At 37.4% G+C, this 21,169-nt stretch overlaps 1 protein-coding gene across 13 annotated transcripts in view; it reads left to right on the top strand.

Moving 5' to 3' along the window:
• Positions 1 to 21,169, top strand: part of PLCB4 (phospholipase C beta 4) — a 389,153-nt gene that overhangs the window by 342,064 nt on the left and 25,920 nt on the right. For all 13 annotated transcript variants that reach the window (XM_079129403.1, XM_079129411.1, XM_079129408.1 and 10 more), the window contains 4 exons: positions 6,184 to 6,272; positions 6,986 to 7,136; positions 11,649 to 11,698; positions 11,864 to 11,929. In XM_079129403.1, the coding sequence (XP_078985529.1) occupies positions 6,184 to 6,272; positions 6,986 to 7,136; positions 11,649 to 11,698; positions 11,864 to 11,929 (356 nt within the window). The remainder of the gene's footprint in view (positions 1 to 6,183; positions 6,273 to 6,985; positions 7,137 to 11,648; positions 11,699 to 11,863; positions 11,930 to 21,169) is intronic.

The raw sequence follows: 21,169 nt of genomic DNA, 5'->3' as shown, positions 1-21,169 counted from the left end.
ATCCTTTTTGCCTTTTATTATTACTGAACGGTTCCAGAATATATGGAGCCTCAGCTTTATATTTAACTGTCATTCTGAGCTCTTTCCTGAGTCTCTAAGCACTTCGTTCCTGGAGCAGTGCTCCTTGTTACTTCTGTAGCTATGGATTCTGTCTCCTCTTCTGCAAATAGGCTATTTTGCATAAGTCAGGATGAAGTGACCATTTGTTTATTTGCCCACTTCCCCCTTTCTGCCTCCCTTATGGTTAAAGATACATTTGGGAGGTAGGCGGTGTGTTTCTCCTTCACTCTGCCCACAAGCTCACGTGGTTGCTTTCCATCCGTTTCCCAAGATAGATGGCTGTTTCCTACACCAGATATTTCTAGAGAAGGAACATCCTCAATTAAAGTGCCATTCCTGGTGCATGAATCTCAGTACTTCTTGGTGCAAGTTAAAGTTGCTGCACTTTGTTCTCTCTGTACTGGATGCCAAAATATCATAATGTCATTTTCTTTCTATTCAATATGTATTAAAAACCCAATCTGCATGCTCACAACAATATCTCTTATTTCTTTGAAGCAAGGGATTGAATCCAGGACCTCACACATGTAATATCCATTTTTATGGCCTTTTCTCAACTACTAAAAATAGAACTCCAAAAAAAGCTGAGCATGGTAGCACACACCTGTAATCCCAAAGGCGTTGAAGGCTGAAGCAAGCAAAATTCAAAGGGTAGCAAATTCAAAGCCAACCTGAGCAACTTAGTAAGGTCCTTTCTCAAAAGATAAAATAAAAAGGGATGGGACTGTAGCTCAATGGTAGAATACCACTGAGCTCAATCCTCAGTACCAAAAAAGAATTCCAAGAAAAGCTCTGGAGGGGAAGGAAGCAGGATAGATTCTGGGGATATACATTGGAGAGGCTGGGATTGTAGCTCAGTGGAGAGCACTTGCCTACCAAGAGAGAGGTAAATGAGATTTACCCAGTGCAAGGCCCTGGGTTCAATTCCGGGTTCTACAAAAAAACAGCACCAAAAAAAAAAAAAAAAAAGTGCACTGGAAATTTCTATATTGAGCAATTGATATAGGCTCCATAATGCACAGTGTCCTGACACGTCCTTTAAATGTTACGAGAGAGCATAAGAATTTCCCAGTTGTATTTGACCAGTGGATACTACTGCCCTGAGCACCTATTGAAAAATCTGTTATTGTAGGAAATGCAAAATGATAGTCTATTATTGTGGCAAATGGCTAGTCATTTGGTAGAAGCTAAGAGGGCTAATCTAAAAATCATAGTTATGGGATCTGTTGATCTTTATTACCATCACTTTGCAACCAATAGGAAAACTGGTTTTTCTTCTCCCACTATCTCTTGATTACAGAAATAATTGAGCGGGGACTCTGAGGGAACCTGGGCCAGAAGCAGACTCATAGGAGCAACAAGGGGAATCCTGGTACTTAGTATCAAGATACCCAAATGCCTTGAAAACAGTGGTTAAGCAAGCCAATTAAAAATACTTTATTCTCCCAAAAAGTTAGTATCTGGAAATCTGTGTTAATGGATTGTTATCTTCTTCTTAGTGCTTAAGGACACATAAATTGATGTTTTCAATTCTATGTGGAGGCCAGGAAGGAAGAGTGGGAGAGAGGGAGGGAAAAGGAAGCATGGTATATATGGAGTCTTCACCAAGAGAGAAGTTTTTAGAAATGGCAGAAATAGATGGTACTTTTTTTAAAAATACAGATAAGCAAAGCTTCAGTTAAACCTAGAAGAAAAAGCAAATGAGATGAAGCAAATTGGTTTCTTTTTTAAAAAGGCAGGTTCCAGAGCCCCTGCTGTGGCCTCCAAGTGTCTAGGATATTTTAGATCACCCTATGGGTTCTCTGCAGTCAGGAGTTTTTTTTTTTTTTTTTGAGTAACTCTGTACCCTGTTAGATGTACAGTGTGGCTAAGCTAGACAGGTATATTCACCTGCCAACAAATGCTGATCAGCATTTAAAATTAGTTCCTGCCAAGTTCTGAGGGACACTGAACTAAGTGAGATTTACCCACCCACACTGTCCCCATCCCCAACAAAAGGAATAGAGCCCAGTGAAATGTCGTATTGGCACCAAAGAAAAAGACCATGTTTGCTTGAATATGCAAAATGTTGGCTAAGAATATGCCAGATTTATTTAGGTACTTCCTCAAATCATTTTTCTGTGCTAAGACAAGGAAAAATACATAAATAACTTTTGCAAATAGAGTTATCCAAGTATATAAGTATTTGATATTTGAGGTATTACTTCTCATTCCCTAGTTTCACATTATTTTAAAAGTGGCTATTAAGAATTAATTTCTCTCTTTGATGTGTGGCACTCTATCATCTATCAATCATCTATGTAGCTATCTATCCATCTATCCCTCTCTGTATCTCAAATGTACATGCCTCTGACCAGGGGAGAAACTGAGTTAAAATGCAAAAATTATAGAAAAGAGGCCCAGACATGCCTGGCCTTCCTAGTGCTGAACACTTTTCTGAAAAATTTGATTGGAACTGTCCTGACTTTTCAGTTGCTTCCCTTCTGCATAGATCTACAATTCTAACTGAAGAGTAAGTACCTGCCACCACATGACAAAATTAGATATTCTAAAAGAATCTTAATTTGTTATTTGAAATTGCCAGGAATAAAGCAACCACTTCCAATAACCTGGTAGCTTTAGCCTTATCTTTGGCTTTTAGTCCTTTTATAATCACCTTTTTGGTTCCATGAAAGTTAATTTAAACAATTTTTTATTAAAAAAAAATAAGCAGATTATATGCCTTTAAGAAAACTATGTAAAACATGAATTCATGTGCAAATGTTGTACCAAAACATACAAAAATCACAGTAGTTTGGGAAGAGGGTCAGATTATGGATTATTTGATTCTTCAGTGTCTTGCTTTAAATTGGTTTTAAGTGATTAAAGCATTATCTGTTATTCCTAATGGTAGGACTTCCAGTTATCCCTCAACAATGCCATTAACTCTCTTCAGGTCTTCAAACTGTATATGCATTATTAAAGACAAGTAAGTGTATATTCCCTAGCAAGTCATCCCTGCGGGTCACCTGCTGAAATGTGGCATTGGGATTGAACACAAGACAAATGTTCCCAATGTGTGAGAGTAATGAATGGCCTAGACTGGAGGAGATCTTCTCCTCCAAGAGAAAGATGAGAAAGTTTGGTGGGCATAAGTTAAACCTCACTTGCCCCTTGATGGTGTAGGTGAATGGACAAAGAGGTATTTGGGTGTCAGACACAGTTGGACTGACAAATCCAGCTTGGTCAAATTGTGTCCTCATGTACTGTATGGAATTCATAAAGCCCATTTCATGGCATGCTGATGACTTAAGGAAACTCATGTGCTACTCCTAACCCATCATCTCATGGTAGGTGACCAGTGACCACAGAGCATAGGGATTCTGTGCAGGAAGGAGCTGAATCAGCATCAGAGGAGCTCTCATAACTTTCTATGTCCTCATTATGAAATGCAAGCAGACCCTTCATTCTCCCCAGACACTGCCAACTGAAGAGAGATGACAGGAAGGAAGATGATCAGGAAAGAAAGAGAGAGATCTACTCTACTCATGAGGGCGCTAGTCGATTGTGAAGGGACAGAACTACTCTGTAAAGATGCAGATGTTAATCGGACCTCTCTGGAGCCTACTTGATAAACTTAACATCACAAGTGGAACAACTAGGCTTTGTGCCCCTCCGTGTGATGCATATGAAGTCACAGCACCTCCTATCAAGTATTCTTACAAAAGGAGAATTTCAATCCTTAGAGCTGGCAAGAATGGAGATAAATGCAGAATGTGGGACATTTTTAAAGGACACCTGATATGTCTTTTGGGTCCATGCAATATAAAAATCAGTAGAAGAGATTAAAGTAGACTTAAGAGACATAATCTATCAGTGACCTAGAGTGAACTTTGTATCTTGATTCAAACAAAGCTACTCTAAGTGGGGAAAATATTAATATGGACTGTGTATTACATCATAGCAAGAAATGACTGCCTAATTTGTTGGATATGATATTGGTATTTGTTATGGTCAGATTTTTCAGCACCATGACCAGAAGACCTGACAAGAACAATATGAAAGCAGGAAAAGTTTATCTGGCTCATGGTTTCAGAGGTTTCAGTTCATAGCCAATTGACACCATTGCTGTGAGCCCAAAATGAGACAGAACATCATGGCAGAAAGGTGTGGAGGAGAAAAATAGCTCAGGACATAGAAATCAGGAAGGAAAGAGAGATCTACTCAACAGGGACAAAATGTAACCCCCAAGGGCTTACCCCCAGGGACCCCCTCCTCCAGCCATACCCTACCACCCAGTTAATCCATATCACCTCTAAACTTTCTTGCATTGTTTTGCACATGAGCTTTTAGGGGAAACCTCATATATAGACCGTAACAGTATTTTTGGTGCTATAAAAACATACCCTTCTTTTTTAGAGTTGCATAAAGAAGTAATTAAGAACTAAATGTTATAGTACATGGAATTTGCCTTAAAATATTTTAGCAGAGAGGAAAAAAAAAAAAAAAGGAAAGAATAGATACAGGAAAGGTGGCAACCAACTTTATCATTTTCAGGTTTTCCTGAACACTATATGAATGGTTATCAGTTTCCCCTCTACTTTCATGTATGCTTAATGTCTTTCATAACAAAGAGTTAAAAATAGATAAATTCATAAATATTAACTTCACAAAATAATTATCTGTGATTATTTCCCTGAGCAAAGTTTAAAAACTAATTTGTCCACATCCATTAAAAAGAGGCAAAATGTTCTCAGGAGCCACCTGTGGTAACCCAATCAGACCTCATCATATACCACTGGTAGAAAATAATTTGATGCAGCATCTGTGGAGGGCAATTTGGCAAAAACAACCACAGGACAAATACACTTCCTTAGCTACAACTCTAGCTTCTTGGAATCAGCCTTTGAACACACACAAGCTATGCTGTGAAATGTTTACGGACATTCATCACAACAGTAATAGCAAATAACAGTTAATAGCAAATAGCAGTTAATAGCAAATAACTGAAAAGATGCCTGTCGTCTACCAATAGGAAACTGGTTAAAGAGATTACCACCGTCCAGTAAAAGGAATATTTAGGCAACTCTTACAACTAATATAGTAGATCTATATTGCCAACATGGAAGTGTTTTTAATATATGTGAAATTTTTAAAAATTGATACAGAAAACTGTGAGCCAATTTGGAGTCTTAAAAAAAATATATCTGGAAGCATCCAGACAATGAATAACAATAGGACCTTTTAGGTGTTGAATTGGCAGGAAAGGAGGTTTGATTTTCCACTTTATACCCTTGAACATTTTCCATGTGCATATATTACTTTGTCTTATAAAGGGGAAGGGAAAACATTTAAAGTGAGAGAATTTTATGTCACATGTACTGAGAAAGATCATACTAAAAATGTAATTAGGAATGTGAGTCTATTAAGGAAAAAAGGTCTAAATCAACACCATTTTTAAAATTTATAAATTACAAAAAGTTTTAGGAAGAGTAATTTTTCCTTCCATAGTGTTGGCAAATTATGCAAAATTATATGAAATTCTGAAAGTACTTGGAACTCTTCAAACAATGTTATATAAAAGATGAAATTTTACATTTTTTTAAGTGCAAGTCCTAGCTGAAAAAAATACTGGAGAAATATTTCAGTTTATCTACCATGGACATAAAATTAGCTTTAACTACATATTAGCCTTCTTATTCTAAAAATAAGACAGTGTTAGTGGCGCCTATCATACTTCTGGTACTTTCTACATTTCATCTCATTGATCTCATATTAACTCTGTAAGGCAGGTGGTATCTGCTCCAATATTCACAAGGAGAAACTGAGGCTGGGAACATTGCTCAGAGTTACACAAGGTAAATGAAGAGTCAAGAACACAGGGCAGCTCATTAGGTTTGCCCTGCCCTCTGTCTTGATTATTCCAGAAACAACAAAGAGGGGGGCAAAGTCATTTGTTCTTTGACTCTTACCTTTATTTCTTGTTTTCTGCAACTGGATTTTTGCCCATATATTTTATCCTAGGAGAAAATTCTTAATGGAAAGCATAACAGGTGTCCAGGATTATGAAGAATTTATTAGCTGTATTTTCTTGGTATTTTCAGTAAGAAAGAGAATTCACAGATCTTGGGTCTTCTTTTTCAGATATTGTGGATGCTTTATCAGATCCAAAGAAATTTCTCTCAATTACAGAAAAGAGAGCAGACCAAATGAGAGCTATGGGCATTGAAACTGTAAGTAGACATGGTTGATTAGGTACAGTCAAGATGGGGGAGTTTGGTTGCCAAACCATGATTACAAAAGCAAGATAAAATAATAAACTATTACAAAAGATGTAAAGGGGGTTTTAAAACTGAGCTTATTGATTCCCTAATAGTTCTAAGGGTCTGTAACAGTGTAGCATATTTAGTGAAATGTGACCATTATCAGAAAAAAACACTTCATTGACAGTAGCTTAGCATGTGTCAGGGGACCCTGCCCCAAAGAAATAAATGGAAGATATCTGTGATGCTATTAGAGAAGTTCATAATACAGAATGCTTTTGAAGTACCAAATAACCTAGCTCAGTGAATTAATGAAAATAACATTGGTGATTGCTTCTTCACTTTCTACCCTTGCATGCCAGCCTCCCATTCCAATGCATGCTTCTTTGTTTCTTTGGTTTTAAATGTTCCCTTTACCAAACTCCTCAGTTTGGAGTGGAAGCAGCCCTCTCCCAGGAGCTGGAAAGGTGTTCCATCATCTTTCCTCTGCTCCATCCTTTGTCTCATGCCTAAGGAAGTCACAGCCTCTCGACTCCTGCCAGGCAAAGACCCTTTCGGAGAGTAAAACCCCAGGCAGGGAAACTGGAGAGGCCAAGGACTGGACTGGATCTACTTAAGGAATGTGTAAGATATTCGACCTTGGGTGGCTTTCATTTGGGTCAGTCTGAATGTTTCTGTTCCAGAGTGACATAGCCGATGTGCCCAGTGACACTTCCAAGAACGACAAGAAAGGAAAGGCCAACACAGCCAAAGCCAACGTGACCCCTCAGAGTAGCTCCGAGCTCAGACCGACCACCACGGCAGCCCTGGGCTCTGGCGTGGAAGCCAAGAAAGGTGCGGGAGAGTCCTTACCTCTTCTGGCAATTGGATCCTCTTTTAAAATTGTTTCATAAAGGGATTTAGAGTCATTAATTCTGCAAGTTTTCACCTTAGCATAAAACTCCAAAGGAGCAAATTTTCTTATGGATTGAACAAAGCACTTAATTTCCCTGTTTAATAGGGACTGACCATTTGTGTTTCATCTGCTACAGCCCCTGCACCTTAGTTACATGGGATACAATATCCTGAGTTTTAGAAGATGTTTAAATTTAGTGCCTTTTGTGGTTTAAAAAAAAAAAAAAGCCTTTTCCATACTGATGTTAGTAGCTGACTCATTCCTACTGTCCCCTAGATACGGTGCTTTTCTGGACAGCCAGTGGGCTCATGAACCAACAGTAGTGCCTATTTGGACATTTCTAAATTCCTTTACTGATACATCTCTCCACCACCATGCATAGATATTTAGCACTCATGATTACTTATTTGTGAAATTATCAGATGGATATTTGAAAGCCATTTCCATGTGGTTACCTGTGAATGAAACAAAAAGCTCTTGAGGGGTGTCATCACCCAGAATTAAGTCCCTGTGTGCTAGTATCCAGCCCAATGTGCTGGTTGTTTAAAGTCAGCTTCCATTCCAATTGACTAGACTCCTATTCTGATTGAATGGTGCCCATCCCACACTGATAATTAAACAGTTTAAACATCTTCCCTGACCTGGAATCATTTACTAAACTCACTGTTCTTATAGAAATAAGAATTTTTCTTTCACCTTATGGTTTTTTACTGTCTGTTTTGATTACTCATTTATGCATGAATTCAGTGTCCTTGATATAAGGAAATCACGTTTTTCATACACTTAAGTAGCTGCAGTTAAAAGTAAGAAGTAACAGACTTTTCCAACCCAAAGCAACATAGTAATTTAGCAGGAAACTGTGCATTGAGCTTTGTGAAATTAATTAGAAAATGAGAAGGCACAAAAGTAGCCCAGTTTGCACTGACCCTGCAGCTGTTTGCCTGTTCTTTCTTGTAAAGAACATGGAGCCATGTAATGATACAGACTTTGGGTACTGAATAGCGGCCCCAGTCATTATGAACATTAGCCACTCAGACAAAGATGGACAGTGGAAAATGGGAGAGCTGTGTTAGTTTTTGTCTTACACCCACTAATACCTAAAGACATTAGAAATTATAGTGTGTTAAGTGGCCTGAGAAATAATGTGACCAACTTACAGAGGACAAAAGCAATCCTTGTTCCAGAAAGGAACATGCTTGTGTTTAGAGCTGCCTTACCACTGGTTCCCAAGGAGTCCTCACTGAAGGAACCAAGCAGCTGTCCCTCTGCTCTGGTCCTTTCCACAGATGCTCTGACAAGGAGGGGCTCCCTGCTATTCACTGGGCAGCTTATACATTTATACATCTTGCTGATACATTTGCAAAGAAACACATGATAGAATATCTGTAGTAGATCAAGAGGAGGAAGAAGGGACAGAAAAGGAGGGGGTAAGAATACTTAGAATGAATAGAAAATAGAAAGAAATAAGAGAGATTTATAAGAATAAATAGGTTTTTTTTTTTTTTTTTTTTTTTTTTTTTTTTTGTTTTTTGGTACTGGGGATGGAATGCAGGGGCACTCAATCACTGAGCCACATCCCCAGCCCTATTTTGTGTTTTATTTAGAGACAGTGTCTCACTGAGTTGCTTAGCACCTCATTTTTGCTGAGGCTGGATTGGAACTTGAGATCCTCCTGCTTCAGCCTCTTGAGCGGCTGGGATTATGGGCGTGTGCCACTACGCCTAGCAGAAGAAATAATTTTGATCAGTGCTTTGTATGTATACATAAACGTGAAATTAAGAAAATAAGATAGATAAATAGAAGGATGCAGAGAGTAGAAGAAAGGAAGCTGGAGGAAAATGGAGTTGCGGGAAAAGAGGAAGTACTGGGGTCTGAGGTGGAACCACTTACACTCCATGCTTGTCTGATTATGTCAGAATGAATCCCAATGTTTTATATATAACTAAAGGCACTGATAATAACATTAATTAAAAGAAGAAGAATTAGTTTCGAGAAAGAATTATGCACAGGACTCAGGAACTTAGGACTAAAAATTACTATTGAGCCAGGGATGCTAGGATGATGAGGGTGGAAACCTGGGAAGGAAGGAAGGAAGGAAGGAAGGAAGGGAGGGAGGGAGGGAGGGAGGGAGGGAGGGAGGAAGGAAACGAAACGAAACTCGTGGTAGCATAAGACAGGAAGTATTTGCTCCAGTGGGCCACTAGCATGTCTGGAGAAACTAAGAAGGAGAAACAGAAGGGAAGAGAGGGGCCCCTAGTGTAACAAGGTTCTGAGGGAGAGCCAGGTGGTATGGGCATGGTGTGTGGCTGAGTGGACTTCTCTCTGAAGGTGAGGCACTGGGAAGTTCCAGAGTGCTTCTCCTGGACCTGCAATGACTTCACCCATCCTGCTTTCAATCTTAAGGACAAAATATTAAAAAAAAAAAAAAAAAAAAAAAAAATCACTCCCATTCTAGTTAAATTTCAAATTAGGGATTGAGAGAAAACAGGTTACTTTAGAAGAGCTATGTTGACAAGAATGAAACATTGTCTAGTGAAAATTTGATTAGCCAGAATCTTTGGAGCCCCAAATGTGCTACTTGACGTACTTTCCTACCAGGGAAGTCTGTTATTACCCACCATCCAAGATAGAGGCCTGTAGCCACTTGTGACTATTTAATGTATTTAACTTAATTTAAACTTCAGAATTAAACCTCGAGTTCTTCATTGACACTTGTCACATTTCATGTTCTCAGGAGCCACACACCATGTAGGTGGTGGCTCTTGATTGGACAACTCACAAACAGGACATTTCCATTGTCATCAGAAGTTCTACTTGGGGCTCGGGTAGAGTGTGAGGCACTGGGTTCAATCCTCAGCCACATAAAAATAAATCAATAAAGATATTGTGCCCATCTACAAATAAAAAAAATATTAAAGAAAAAAGTTCTACTGACCACACTGATCAAGGTAAATAGATGGAACTGAGCATGTACCATTTCCTTTTCTGTGCAATGTGGGTTTCTTTATTCTAATTAGATCACTTATGGAGACAAAAATTTTAACAAGTTATTTGTGTTTTTCTCCAACGGTTCACAAATGTAACTGAGGGAGGTGTATGTTTTTGCAGGTTCCTGCTTGTTAATATTTAGAAAAAAGAAAATCTAGTCATCTGGATCAAGCTCATATAGTAGTTGGTAGATCTCTGAAAGAACTTGCATGTCCCCCAGATCTTGTGTATTCCTTTAACAGGCTAGAGAACTGAGAGTTAAGGATAGAGAGCTCTTAACTGTGCCAGAATTTACATCCCTGCCCTATACCACCTTTTCACTTACTGTCTGCCATAAAGCAGGAAGGTGGCTTGTGACACAAGCGATCAGAGAGGGACCTCACACACCCTTCACACCCCTATCCTAAAATGTTATGGATCCCAACCCTGATTAAAATGAGTCAAGCTGAAGAAACATGGGCCAGGACTTGATGCCGATGTTTCTTGAATGTATCATACCTGGCCTTTGGGATTCTAATGGAAATCAATTACAGCACAGAGGACACATTCATTTCATCTGCCTGAGATGAAAATCTGCAAACAGAAACCAATGATTCTTCTGCAATGACAGTTGCCATAACAACATGTGGGCTTCCTTTACTCAGTAGGATGACTTATTGTATTACTGTAGGTTCTGATGGCAGCATCCTGTTATACAATGATTTCACTATGTCCTGTATGTTAAAGGTATTGCTCCACTCTATGGTATATTGCTTACATACTAAGATGAAATGCGTTAAGAGAAAAATACTGAAAAAAGCATTTTGTTCTTTGATGATGACTAAATTTGAGAATACAGTTGGGGGTTAGTTGACTGGTACTATATGCCTTAAATGCAAAAGATAAAAGTAACTGTAATAGATGATGTTGTGCCAGATCAGATCCCTTTCTGGAGTTGCTTGGCCCATCCACCAGCTGCTGGGTATTGCCCTTAGTTGCTGCTTCTCCAGAAATTTGCCAAGACCATGAGAATTCTCTTACCTGAAAGGTTTTAGAAAACCTCTGAAGCTCTCAGCTGACTAATCTGAAGTCAGAGAAGCCCACCCTCCTTTCATCCTGGTAGAGCGAATCTCTAGAGTGCCATTTATACATAAGATCAGACTGAAGGTGCATTTCAACTAAAAGTACATCCTGTTTCTCCCTGTGCCCTATCATCCTTCTCTTTCTCCCTTATGGATTTCTCCTGAGAGTCAGCCATCAGTATGTGCACAGCAATTTCCTTCTTAGGCTGTTCTGGAAGGGAGCCTACGACACTGAGTATTTCAATGGTCTAGTTAAATGTTTTATCACAGGAATTTAAGATGTTTATATCCATAAAATTACTTGCTTCAAAGTCTTTAGATAAGTTTTCAAATCTGTAAATGTTATATGATCAGTTATTCTAATTTTTAATATACACAATAACTTTTAATTACCTTTTTTAGGTATTGAACTTATCCCTCAAGTGAGGATAGAAGATTTAAAGCAGATGAAGGTAACTTGACCATTTTGCAGACACTCTTATGTTATACATGTTGATAAAACCAAAATATGTTTGTTTCTCTCCAGCTGCAATCATTTTGACTATAAAACACACACACACACACACACACACACACACACACAAACTTATTGTGGAACTTCTTTTTCTCCCCCACAGGCTTACTTGAAGCATTTAAAGAAACAACAGAAAGAGCTAAATTCTTTAAAGAAGAAACATGCAAAGGTACAATGTCTTTTGTGTGCATGTGTATGTTTAATTTCACTGGCTTATTTATGTTTTACTTTGATGAAAACCTATGGCTTCTATTTTGTATAAGGTAGGGAACAATTATTCATAGATGAAAGCACTACTTAGAAGCTAATCCTAGCTAACTAGACAGCAGTATCTTCATTTTAACAGATTTCCAATGAAATTAAAATACAGAATCCATTTGGAATTCATTGTCACTGATTTGTAGTCAGCATTTGTAACAATTATTTTAAACATATACTGAAGCTTCACCCATTTCAAAGTTGTTCCACTAATAATAAAGCTTTATTTAAAATCTTGGGTGACAATTATATAAAATATTTGGTAACAGCCTGACCATTGAAGACTAGCTCACATGACAGCTGCAGGTTATGCTAACTCCTTGGGTCTAATGGTTGGTGCACACAGTGTGTGGAGGAAGAGGCTAGCAACCTCTGGACTTCCCACACCCCTGGCACCTGGAGAGGGAACACTTACCATTTCTCCCAACCCATAGTTATGTAAGCCCTGCTCAGGAGCCTACTTCTAAAATGTATTTATTTTTCCTTTCTACCCATAAGAAATCTTTTTGGCAATGATTGGGAGAAATTTTAAGGGTTGGTTGCAAATTTAAGAGAACATCCATAGGTGGGTCCAAGAATTCTCCAGGTGGTTGAAAACTATCCCACCCTCAAATAAGATCGTACTTTCCAGTTTTCCCTCACCAAGAAGGGAGAAAAAGTTCAATATCACTTTCCTTTCCAAGATGTATAACACCTGCTGCTGTTGCTGCTGGGAGAACAGTGTATGTCCATTTCTGTGAAAGGCAATAAGATCAAGAAAAACTGCATATCATTTTTATCTTTTGTTTGTTTGTTTGTTTAGATATATATGACAGTAGGGTGTATTTTGACATACTATACACGCATGTGGTGCAACCCATTACAATTTTGATCCCATTCTTGTGGATGAACATGATGTGGAGTTACACTGGTCACATATTCATATGTGAGCACAGAGAAATTATGTCAAATTCATTCTTCTCTTCTATAATCCACCTCCTTCCATTTCCTTCATTCACCTTTGTCTAATCCAATAAACTTACTTACTTTCCCTCCCTACCCTCCCTTGTTATGGGTTAACATTCACATATCAGAGAGAACATTTGACCTTTGATTTTTTGGGGGACTGACTTATTCCACATGGCATGATAATCTCCAGTTCCATCCATTTGCTGGCAAATGCCATAATTTCATTATTCTTTATAACTGAGTAATATTCCATTGTGTATATTTACCACGTTTTCTTTATCCATTCCTCTGTCGAAGGGAACCTGGGTTGGTTCCATAGCTTGGCTATTGTGAATTGAGCTGTTATAAACATTGACGTGGCTGTGTCACTGTAGTATACTAATTTTAAGTCCTTTGTGTATAAGCTGAGAAGTGGAATAACTGAGCCAAATGGTGGTTCCATTCTAGGTGCTGTAAGGAATCTCCATACTGCTTTCCATAGTGGTTACACCAATTTGCAATCCCACTAGCAATGTATGAGTGACTCTTTTTCCCCACAGCTTCACCAACATTTATTGCTACTTGTGTTCTTGATTATTGCTGTTCTGACTGAAGCGAGATGGAATCTCAGTGTAGTTTTAATTTGCATTTCTCTAATTGTAGAGATGTTGAATGTTTCTTCATATAGTTTTTGACCATTCATATTTCTTCTTCTGTGAAGTACCTGTTCATTCCTTTGCCTATTTATTGATTGTGTTACTTGGTTTTTTGGTATTAAGTTTTTGGAGTTCTTTGTATATCCTGGAGATTAATGCCCTAACTGAGGTGCATGAGATAAAGATATTCTTCCATTCTATAGGCCTTCTCTTCACGTTCTTGATTATTTTTTTTGCTGTGAAGAAGTTTTTTTTTTTTGGTTCGATGTCATCCCATTTATTGATTCTTGATTTTGCTTCTTGTGCTTTAGGAGTCTTATTTAGGAAGTCTATTCATGAGCTGATATGGTGGACATTTGGGCCTATTTTTCCTCCTATTAGGCATAGGGTCTCTGGTCTAATGCCAAGTCCTTGACCCACTTTGAGTTGAGTATTGTGCAGGGTGAGATCTAGGGGTTCATTTCTTATTTTGAAATGATTCCTGAGTCATTTTAAACTAACCTTGCATTTCCACTTCTTTATACTGTTGTCCAAGCTTCACCCCAAGGCATGTCCTACAGTTTTGGGCTTGAACGGTATACCTCTGAATCACTCTAGATGTTAAGATGTAAAACATATGACCTGGAAGCCCATCACTTCTTCAAGAGTTTTTGCTCATTTGAAGTCAGGCCTAGTCATGGCCTATTAATGTTCCCTGTATTATTGATTCAATGATATAGCAAATTTGCTGTTACAGTCACTTCAAAGACCTGTGTTCCTAAGTGCATGAGTAATTCCATTCAGTGGGATTCCTCTCATTGCCCATTTTGGAAATACTACATACTTTTATTTTATAAGTGTGGGACTCTTGGAGACAGAGGTGTTTAAAATAAGGATTTCAATTTTATTGCATATTTGCAATAAATAGAGTGTGAAAAAAATAGAGAGGGGGAAAGAAATAAGAGAAAATGCAAGTGAAATGGTTTTAATGATTAGAAATGGAGTTGGTGCCCAAATGCCACAACATTATATAACAGATTTTGCATTTAGATTTCTGTCATTGAGCAGGCACCTCAGTGACCTTTGGGATATTTGGGAAGGTAAATTTTATTGGCCTCATTTAATATTTCCTTGAGGCATGACAAGGAAATACTGAGACTGATATTAGTAACAACAGTAACAGCAGCTACAATTTTTCCATATTTTCCAGATTCCAAACTAGTACATTATGTGTGTTGTCTTTTTCAATGAGCCTCCATTTGCACATTAACAAATTATGGACTAGTAAGGTTAAGCAATTTAACTAATAATCAGTGTTAAGGAGCAACAGAGCCGGTACTTGAACCCAAATCATCTGAATCCAGAACCTATCCTCCTTATTGCCCTATTTTTTGTTTGTTTGTTTGTTTGTTACTGGAGATTGAACCCAGGGGCACTTAACCACTGAGCTATATTCCCAGTAGTTCTTTTTATTTTTTATTTTAGGACAGGGTCTTGCTAAGTTGCTTAGGGCCTCTCTAAGTTGCTGAAGCTGGCCTTAAACTTGGAATCTTCCTGCCTCACCTCCCGAGTCACTAGATTATAGGCGTGCACCTCTGTGCCTGACTTTATGCATTATTCTATGTAGGCTATTGGATGCTTCACTGAGTGAACAAGTTCACCCTTGTTGGGTGAATGCAGTCAACACATGGGATGTTAAGGAAATTCCCTATTTACTTTGACAGTGTTGATATACTAGTTATCCTGATGGTTACTAAGGAAGAACAGGAAGAACGTGCCTCAGTTCTTTTCAAGTTGACCTACCTCATACATACAGTAGCCTATTGTTTCTCATGTCTAACTTTGAGTCAAAATGAGTCCCAACTTACTTAGGTCAGTTAACAGGCTTATTTGTTAATCACAAAACTACAAAGATGGGAAATTTTTTTTTTTTTTTCTGAGAGACCATTTATAAGTTGATCTTTCCCTCCACCTCAAAAGCCTTGGATTTTGTTCTATTTGTTTCATTCTTGCAGGTTAAAAGGAAAATTAATATAATCTCATGCACCAGCCAGTAGGTTCTAAATGACTAGATGGATCTAACTTGCCTTCATTTGCAGAAAATTACCCGCAGCTTATTCAAGTCCCTGCATTATAACAGGACATACAAGATTTTAAATGTCCCCAAGTGCCGGTACCTGAATCTGTGTGGATTTTCACAACAGTATTAGTGCGCATTTTTCGGAGGAAGTTTTCACCTTCAAAATTCCCTAGAGGAAACCACACAGCCAAAGTGCCATGATGGTAGAACTTACCTGCTTCTTTTCAGAATGTTCTTCAGAAACATTTCTTAGCAGGCAAATGCATTTTGTCTGTTTTTCATACCCTCATACCCTTCAGAAGTCAAAGGCACAAGTGTGTAATTATAAGCTTATGAATGAATGTCTTCTCCCACAATAAACACACAAGGGACCCACTTTTTTATTCAGTTTGTGTTAGCAGTATAATTTCTGAAATCTGAACTCTTAAGTCTTTTATATAAAACTATTATGACTAATAAAGCTAACATTTATTTAATGCCACTTTCTTGACACATATTTTATATATATTCTTAAATTCTCACAATATTTATGAAACCTTAAATAATACTCTCCAAATTTTAGACATAAAAAAAATAAAATTCAAAGAAGGGAAATCTCTTGTCCAGAACAATATAACTAGTTAAATACTGGTTACAACCTGTTTCCATAACTATAACACCATATCTTTACCACTTACCACATTGTCTATTTTTATTTAAAAAAATATTTGGTCTATTTTGGTTATCTAAGGACTTTGCAAATCATTATTATTCAATAATTGGACCTATAGATTTTTTTTTCAGTCTTTGTTATTTTCTCAATATTTTCTACTCTTTCATCTGAGCCAACTAGAAAGATAAAGAATATATATGAATATTTTCTTGTCTATATATACTGAGGCCTACTTGATAATATGCTTGTCTTGAATATGCAAAAAAAGAAAAACTAGTGAAGGACAATGTGAAGATGCAGTAAATCTATTACCATTGGGTGTGTTGGTACCTCTGATCTCCATTTGACCTGTTTAACCTAACCCTCGTTTTTCTGTCAACACTTCTTAAATGGTAAAACTATCTAATATATATTGATGTTTACTTAAGCATTTACTCTCAAGTATTCTTGTTACAATTATATAAAGGGGTACTATAATGTTATTGACTTGTATTAGTTAGCTTTTGCTGACAGGTAATGGGTAGGTAGTCAACTGCCTAATTTTTAGGAAGGCCTCTGCTAAGCCATTTACGCTCTATGGTCTCTCATCCTCCTGTGGGCTAGTCCAGGTTTATTCACATGGCAGAGTTCCCAAGAGACCAAGCAGAACATGCAAGATTTCTTGAGGCCTCACCTCAGACTGGCACACTACCCTGCTTGGCTAAAGCAAATCATATATCTGGCCTAGATACAAAGGTGGAGGACTCTCCACCTCTTGACAGATGGCAAAGTATTGTAAAGCAGAGTATATAGAGAGAAGAAAATAATTATGACCATTTTTGTAGAGTCAACCAAGCAATGGACCAAAGAGTTCATTTATGCTTAAAGGAAGCACACCTTGACTAAATCATCTAGTTTTTAAATAGTAGAGAAGGATTTGAACCAAATTCAGTTGAACTGAAGAACCCAAACTCTTAACCACTATTCTTAATGCCTCTGAGTTCTCTCATGTTAATTTCTTTTTCCACACATCATCTTCTTGATGGTCTCCACTCCTGATTACTAAAAGCCATCATGAGACTTTCATGCACAAGTATATTGACTTTTTTTGAACTAGTTTTTCAACATTTGGTTATTGGGGTGAGAGCCAAATTTCTCACAAAAATGCCAATTCTTATGTCCAGCAGAGACTTAGTTAACTAACATCTACAAGGTGAGTTCTGGGAAGTGCATTTTAAATAATCTTCTCTCCTATGTACTCTGTTATTTTGAAAACTGTTTCTTTGGGAACATTGTTTAGCACTCTTTGCTATCCCTCAGCCTCTAATTGAAAACTCCACTAGTCACCTGCAGGATGCAGATCAGATCTTATTAAGGAAACCAAGGCTTTACCCTTTTGTCAAGCAGCAGTGAGAAAAAATTCTCCCAGCCATTCTGTAAAATTCTGCAATTCATTCATGATAGTTTTGAGGCTACCTAAGATAGAGATAAGGCTCAGCATCCCAAAACCATAGTTATACAATTACCTACTGAGCAAAGAGAGCAATCCAGACAGCACTCCTCTAACTTCTGTGCCTGTGTTTCAGCCTTGGCACTCTGTGGGTAAGAGTAGGGAGCAACATTTAGTCCATCTTCAGTGACCATAAGGAGAGCTCTTCTCTTTCACAAATGAATGCAGATAAATAATTCTACTCCTGGGGCTGGGGCTGTAGCTCAGTTGTAGAGCAGTTGCCTAGCACATGTAAGGCAATGGGTTCAATCTTCAACAGCACCACATAAAAATAACTAAGTACATAAAATAAAAGTATTCTGTCCATCTACAGACAAGAATAAAAAGAACAACATTTTAAATAATAATAATTCCATTCCTTTTCAGACCTAAAGGGAAATGGAGCATCCAATGAACTAAATCCTGGCAATTTAAGGAATAAATATATAGTCCAAAAAGATTACTTCAAAACTTGAAGGTTAACTACAGGATGAGGATAGAATAGTGAACAAACTTGGGACTGCCATTTGCAAAAGAGAACTGTAAAAACAGGCCTGTGATCTCCTGATAGGATCCTGAGAAGACAGGAATAGTGACCATTAGCATCCCAAATGAAATCAAGATATTCATTAAAACCTCTATGTTTTAAAAAAGGATAACGGTCAATTGCTTTTGACCCTCTGAATACAGCTGGCAATCTGACTTCTCGTCTTTCACTTTCTAGAACGGTCTATTCAATTTGAAGCAAAAACCAGAATAATGGTTTTTATGTGTCCAATAGATGAGACATGGATAAAGCAGAACTAAGCAACAGTAATCCCACCTTAGCCCATGACTCATCTCCCACCATTGTTGTCTACAGGGTATATGGGTTTTCTAACAAAGAATCATAAAATCTTATACATGAGTTTCCTGCTGTTTTAATATTAGCCTCTAATTCAATCTCTTCTTGAAATACTGTGTAAGCCACAAAAAGAAGAAAGAAAAAAAAAAACTAAAAGTGATACCTGCAGACTGGAAACAACCATTGGGCCACCAGTGTGCAGCATCAACTTTAAATGAGTCAAATAAAATACCCAAGAAGCCTACTAAAATCTGCCATCCCTGAAAAGCTTCTGGTGGAAATTTTGCTTTTTGTTATGCAAATTATGTAGCTGATAATACCAAGAATGCTCCTGAACTCATTAATTGCAATTCATGCTAAGACCAAAAGAACTGTTAAGAAGTTGAAAGGGACAAAGATACAGAAGCCACCCACAGTCAGCCTGTTGGTCATCTCCAAGTTTCATGCTGAGCTAACATGAGTTAACTCAGATTTTCAATACCATCTGCAGTATGATAATTCACATCCACAGTCAGATGGGTCACAGTGATGAGTTGTAGCCCTAATTTCTCAAAAGAAGGTGAATTTTCTTTTCTTGACTTCAATGAGAAGTATATACAAATTTTGCCAAAAACTATATATTCCCCCTCCCCAAATATTCCAGTAAAGATTAATTTTGGTCTTCTTGAACTGAATGACTAAAAAACAATCATGATTCTTTGATAATGCCTTGTGATTTCATTAAGGTCCAAAAGACTAAAATAAGTGATAGAATATTTTTGAGCTAAAATGGGCTTAGAGAATATTTCTTGCTCCTTCAATATATAGAGTAGGAAGTTGAGGCTTGACCAGTGTCAAATGGCAATCAATAATTAGGATCCCTCTTTCCTCCTGAAAGAACTGTTGTCTAGGAACCAAATCATCCTGAAATCCTTCAGTAACCCCTGCCTACCATATAAGGGTAGGGTGCTGAGTCCAGAGAGAAACACAAGAGACAATTTTTCAGTACCAGCTTTCTTCTTAACTTCTGTTAACCATAATCACTTTAATTTAATATACTTCTAATTTTTCAAATTATTTCCACATACATTAAATAACCTTGCAGCTCCTAAGCAACTCCTGAATTAGTCTGGACAAAAGTACCTTGCTCAGTTTTCTAAAAAAGAAATTAGGCCTGGAAATTTAATATCTAATATAATGTAAATGCTATGCAAGCAGTTGTTACAATATATTGTGTAAACAATTCATGAATTATTCCAGGCTTTAAAAATACCTTGCTTAGTTTTCTAATAAAGAAATTAAGGCCTGGAAAGATTTATATGTGTTACATAAGACCACTTAGCTAATTATTGACACAGCTAAGACCAAAATCCAAACTTCTTTTGCTACATTTTTATGTTACTCTTTTATTCACACCATAATATTTGTATCTTTATTGAACATCTACATTGTACCTGGTTTTGTGCTAGGTACTGGTAAACAAGGAAACTTGCTCTGCCCTTGTGGTGCATTATCACATAAGGTTAAATCCATTAGAAGCAACTTTATGGTATAAACAGCCTCAGTCCTCACATCTATCTGGGTTAATAAGGTTCCTCAGAATATATTCCCAGGAAATCCTCTGTGTTAGCCTACTTCCAGCCTCATATCTTCCACTTTTCCTGTGCTGCACTGGAATCTTTAAAGAAATAGTCTATTCCACCCTACTTTGAATGATAATTTGCAAGATACATAGGTAGGTGGCCCCTTTAATATGTTCAGAGTTTGAAATCCCCTAATATTTTAGTCTTACAAAATTAACACATGTGCTAACCAACTGTGATGTCTTTCAAATCTTAAAAGACTAGGAGTAGAACATTTTAATAGGGATTTCACCCTCCATCCTTCCAAAGACACTGCAAGAGTAAATATGTTCAAGGACATATCAGTGTGTTATTATATTCCCAGAGCAGTGGGTTAAGCTTATAGGAAAAGTTTTTTGATTAAATTATTCTGATTCCCAAGTCACTCTCAGTATATCACCATGGGTATTGAGTAGTATAAATAGATATGTGTGGTGTTATATTTTGAGTAGGGTATAATAAGCATTTGAAATATGATTTATATTAGATTTACTTTGATTCCTAACATCCCTATCACTATCCCAATTATGAAGGTGAACAGACCTGTTCTACAATCTAAGACTGAGAAATCTGTTATCTTAATACACTTAGTGCCATTTTGAAGAAGGTTTCACTGAAGTGTGTTTATAACAGAAAAGTGTACACCTTGCCAATATAGCAATATTAAGCATTGTGCCAAGTACAAATCAAACAAGACATTGTTGTATATAACAATCAGACCCTAAATCCACAGGAAGATAACATCACTTTTTTATTATTATTCTTATTTAGCTTTTAATTTTTTATAGACTGCATTTTGATTCATTGTACACAAATGGGGTACATCATTTTGTTTCTATGGTTGTACACAATGTAGATTCATACCATTCATGTAATCATACATGTATGCAGGGCAATGATGTCTGTCTCATTCTGCCGTTTTTTATACTCCCTCCCTCTCATTT

The sequence above is a fragment of the Sciurus vulgaris genome (assembly GCF_902686455.1).
Source record: "Sciurus vulgaris genome assembly, chromosome: 2".
NCBI lineage: Eukaryota > Metazoa > Chordata > Mammalia > Rodentia > Sciuridae > Sciurus > Sciurus vulgaris.
Note: the sequence above shows the minus strand (reverse complement) of the source record. Positions and strands in the feature narration are given on the sequence as shown.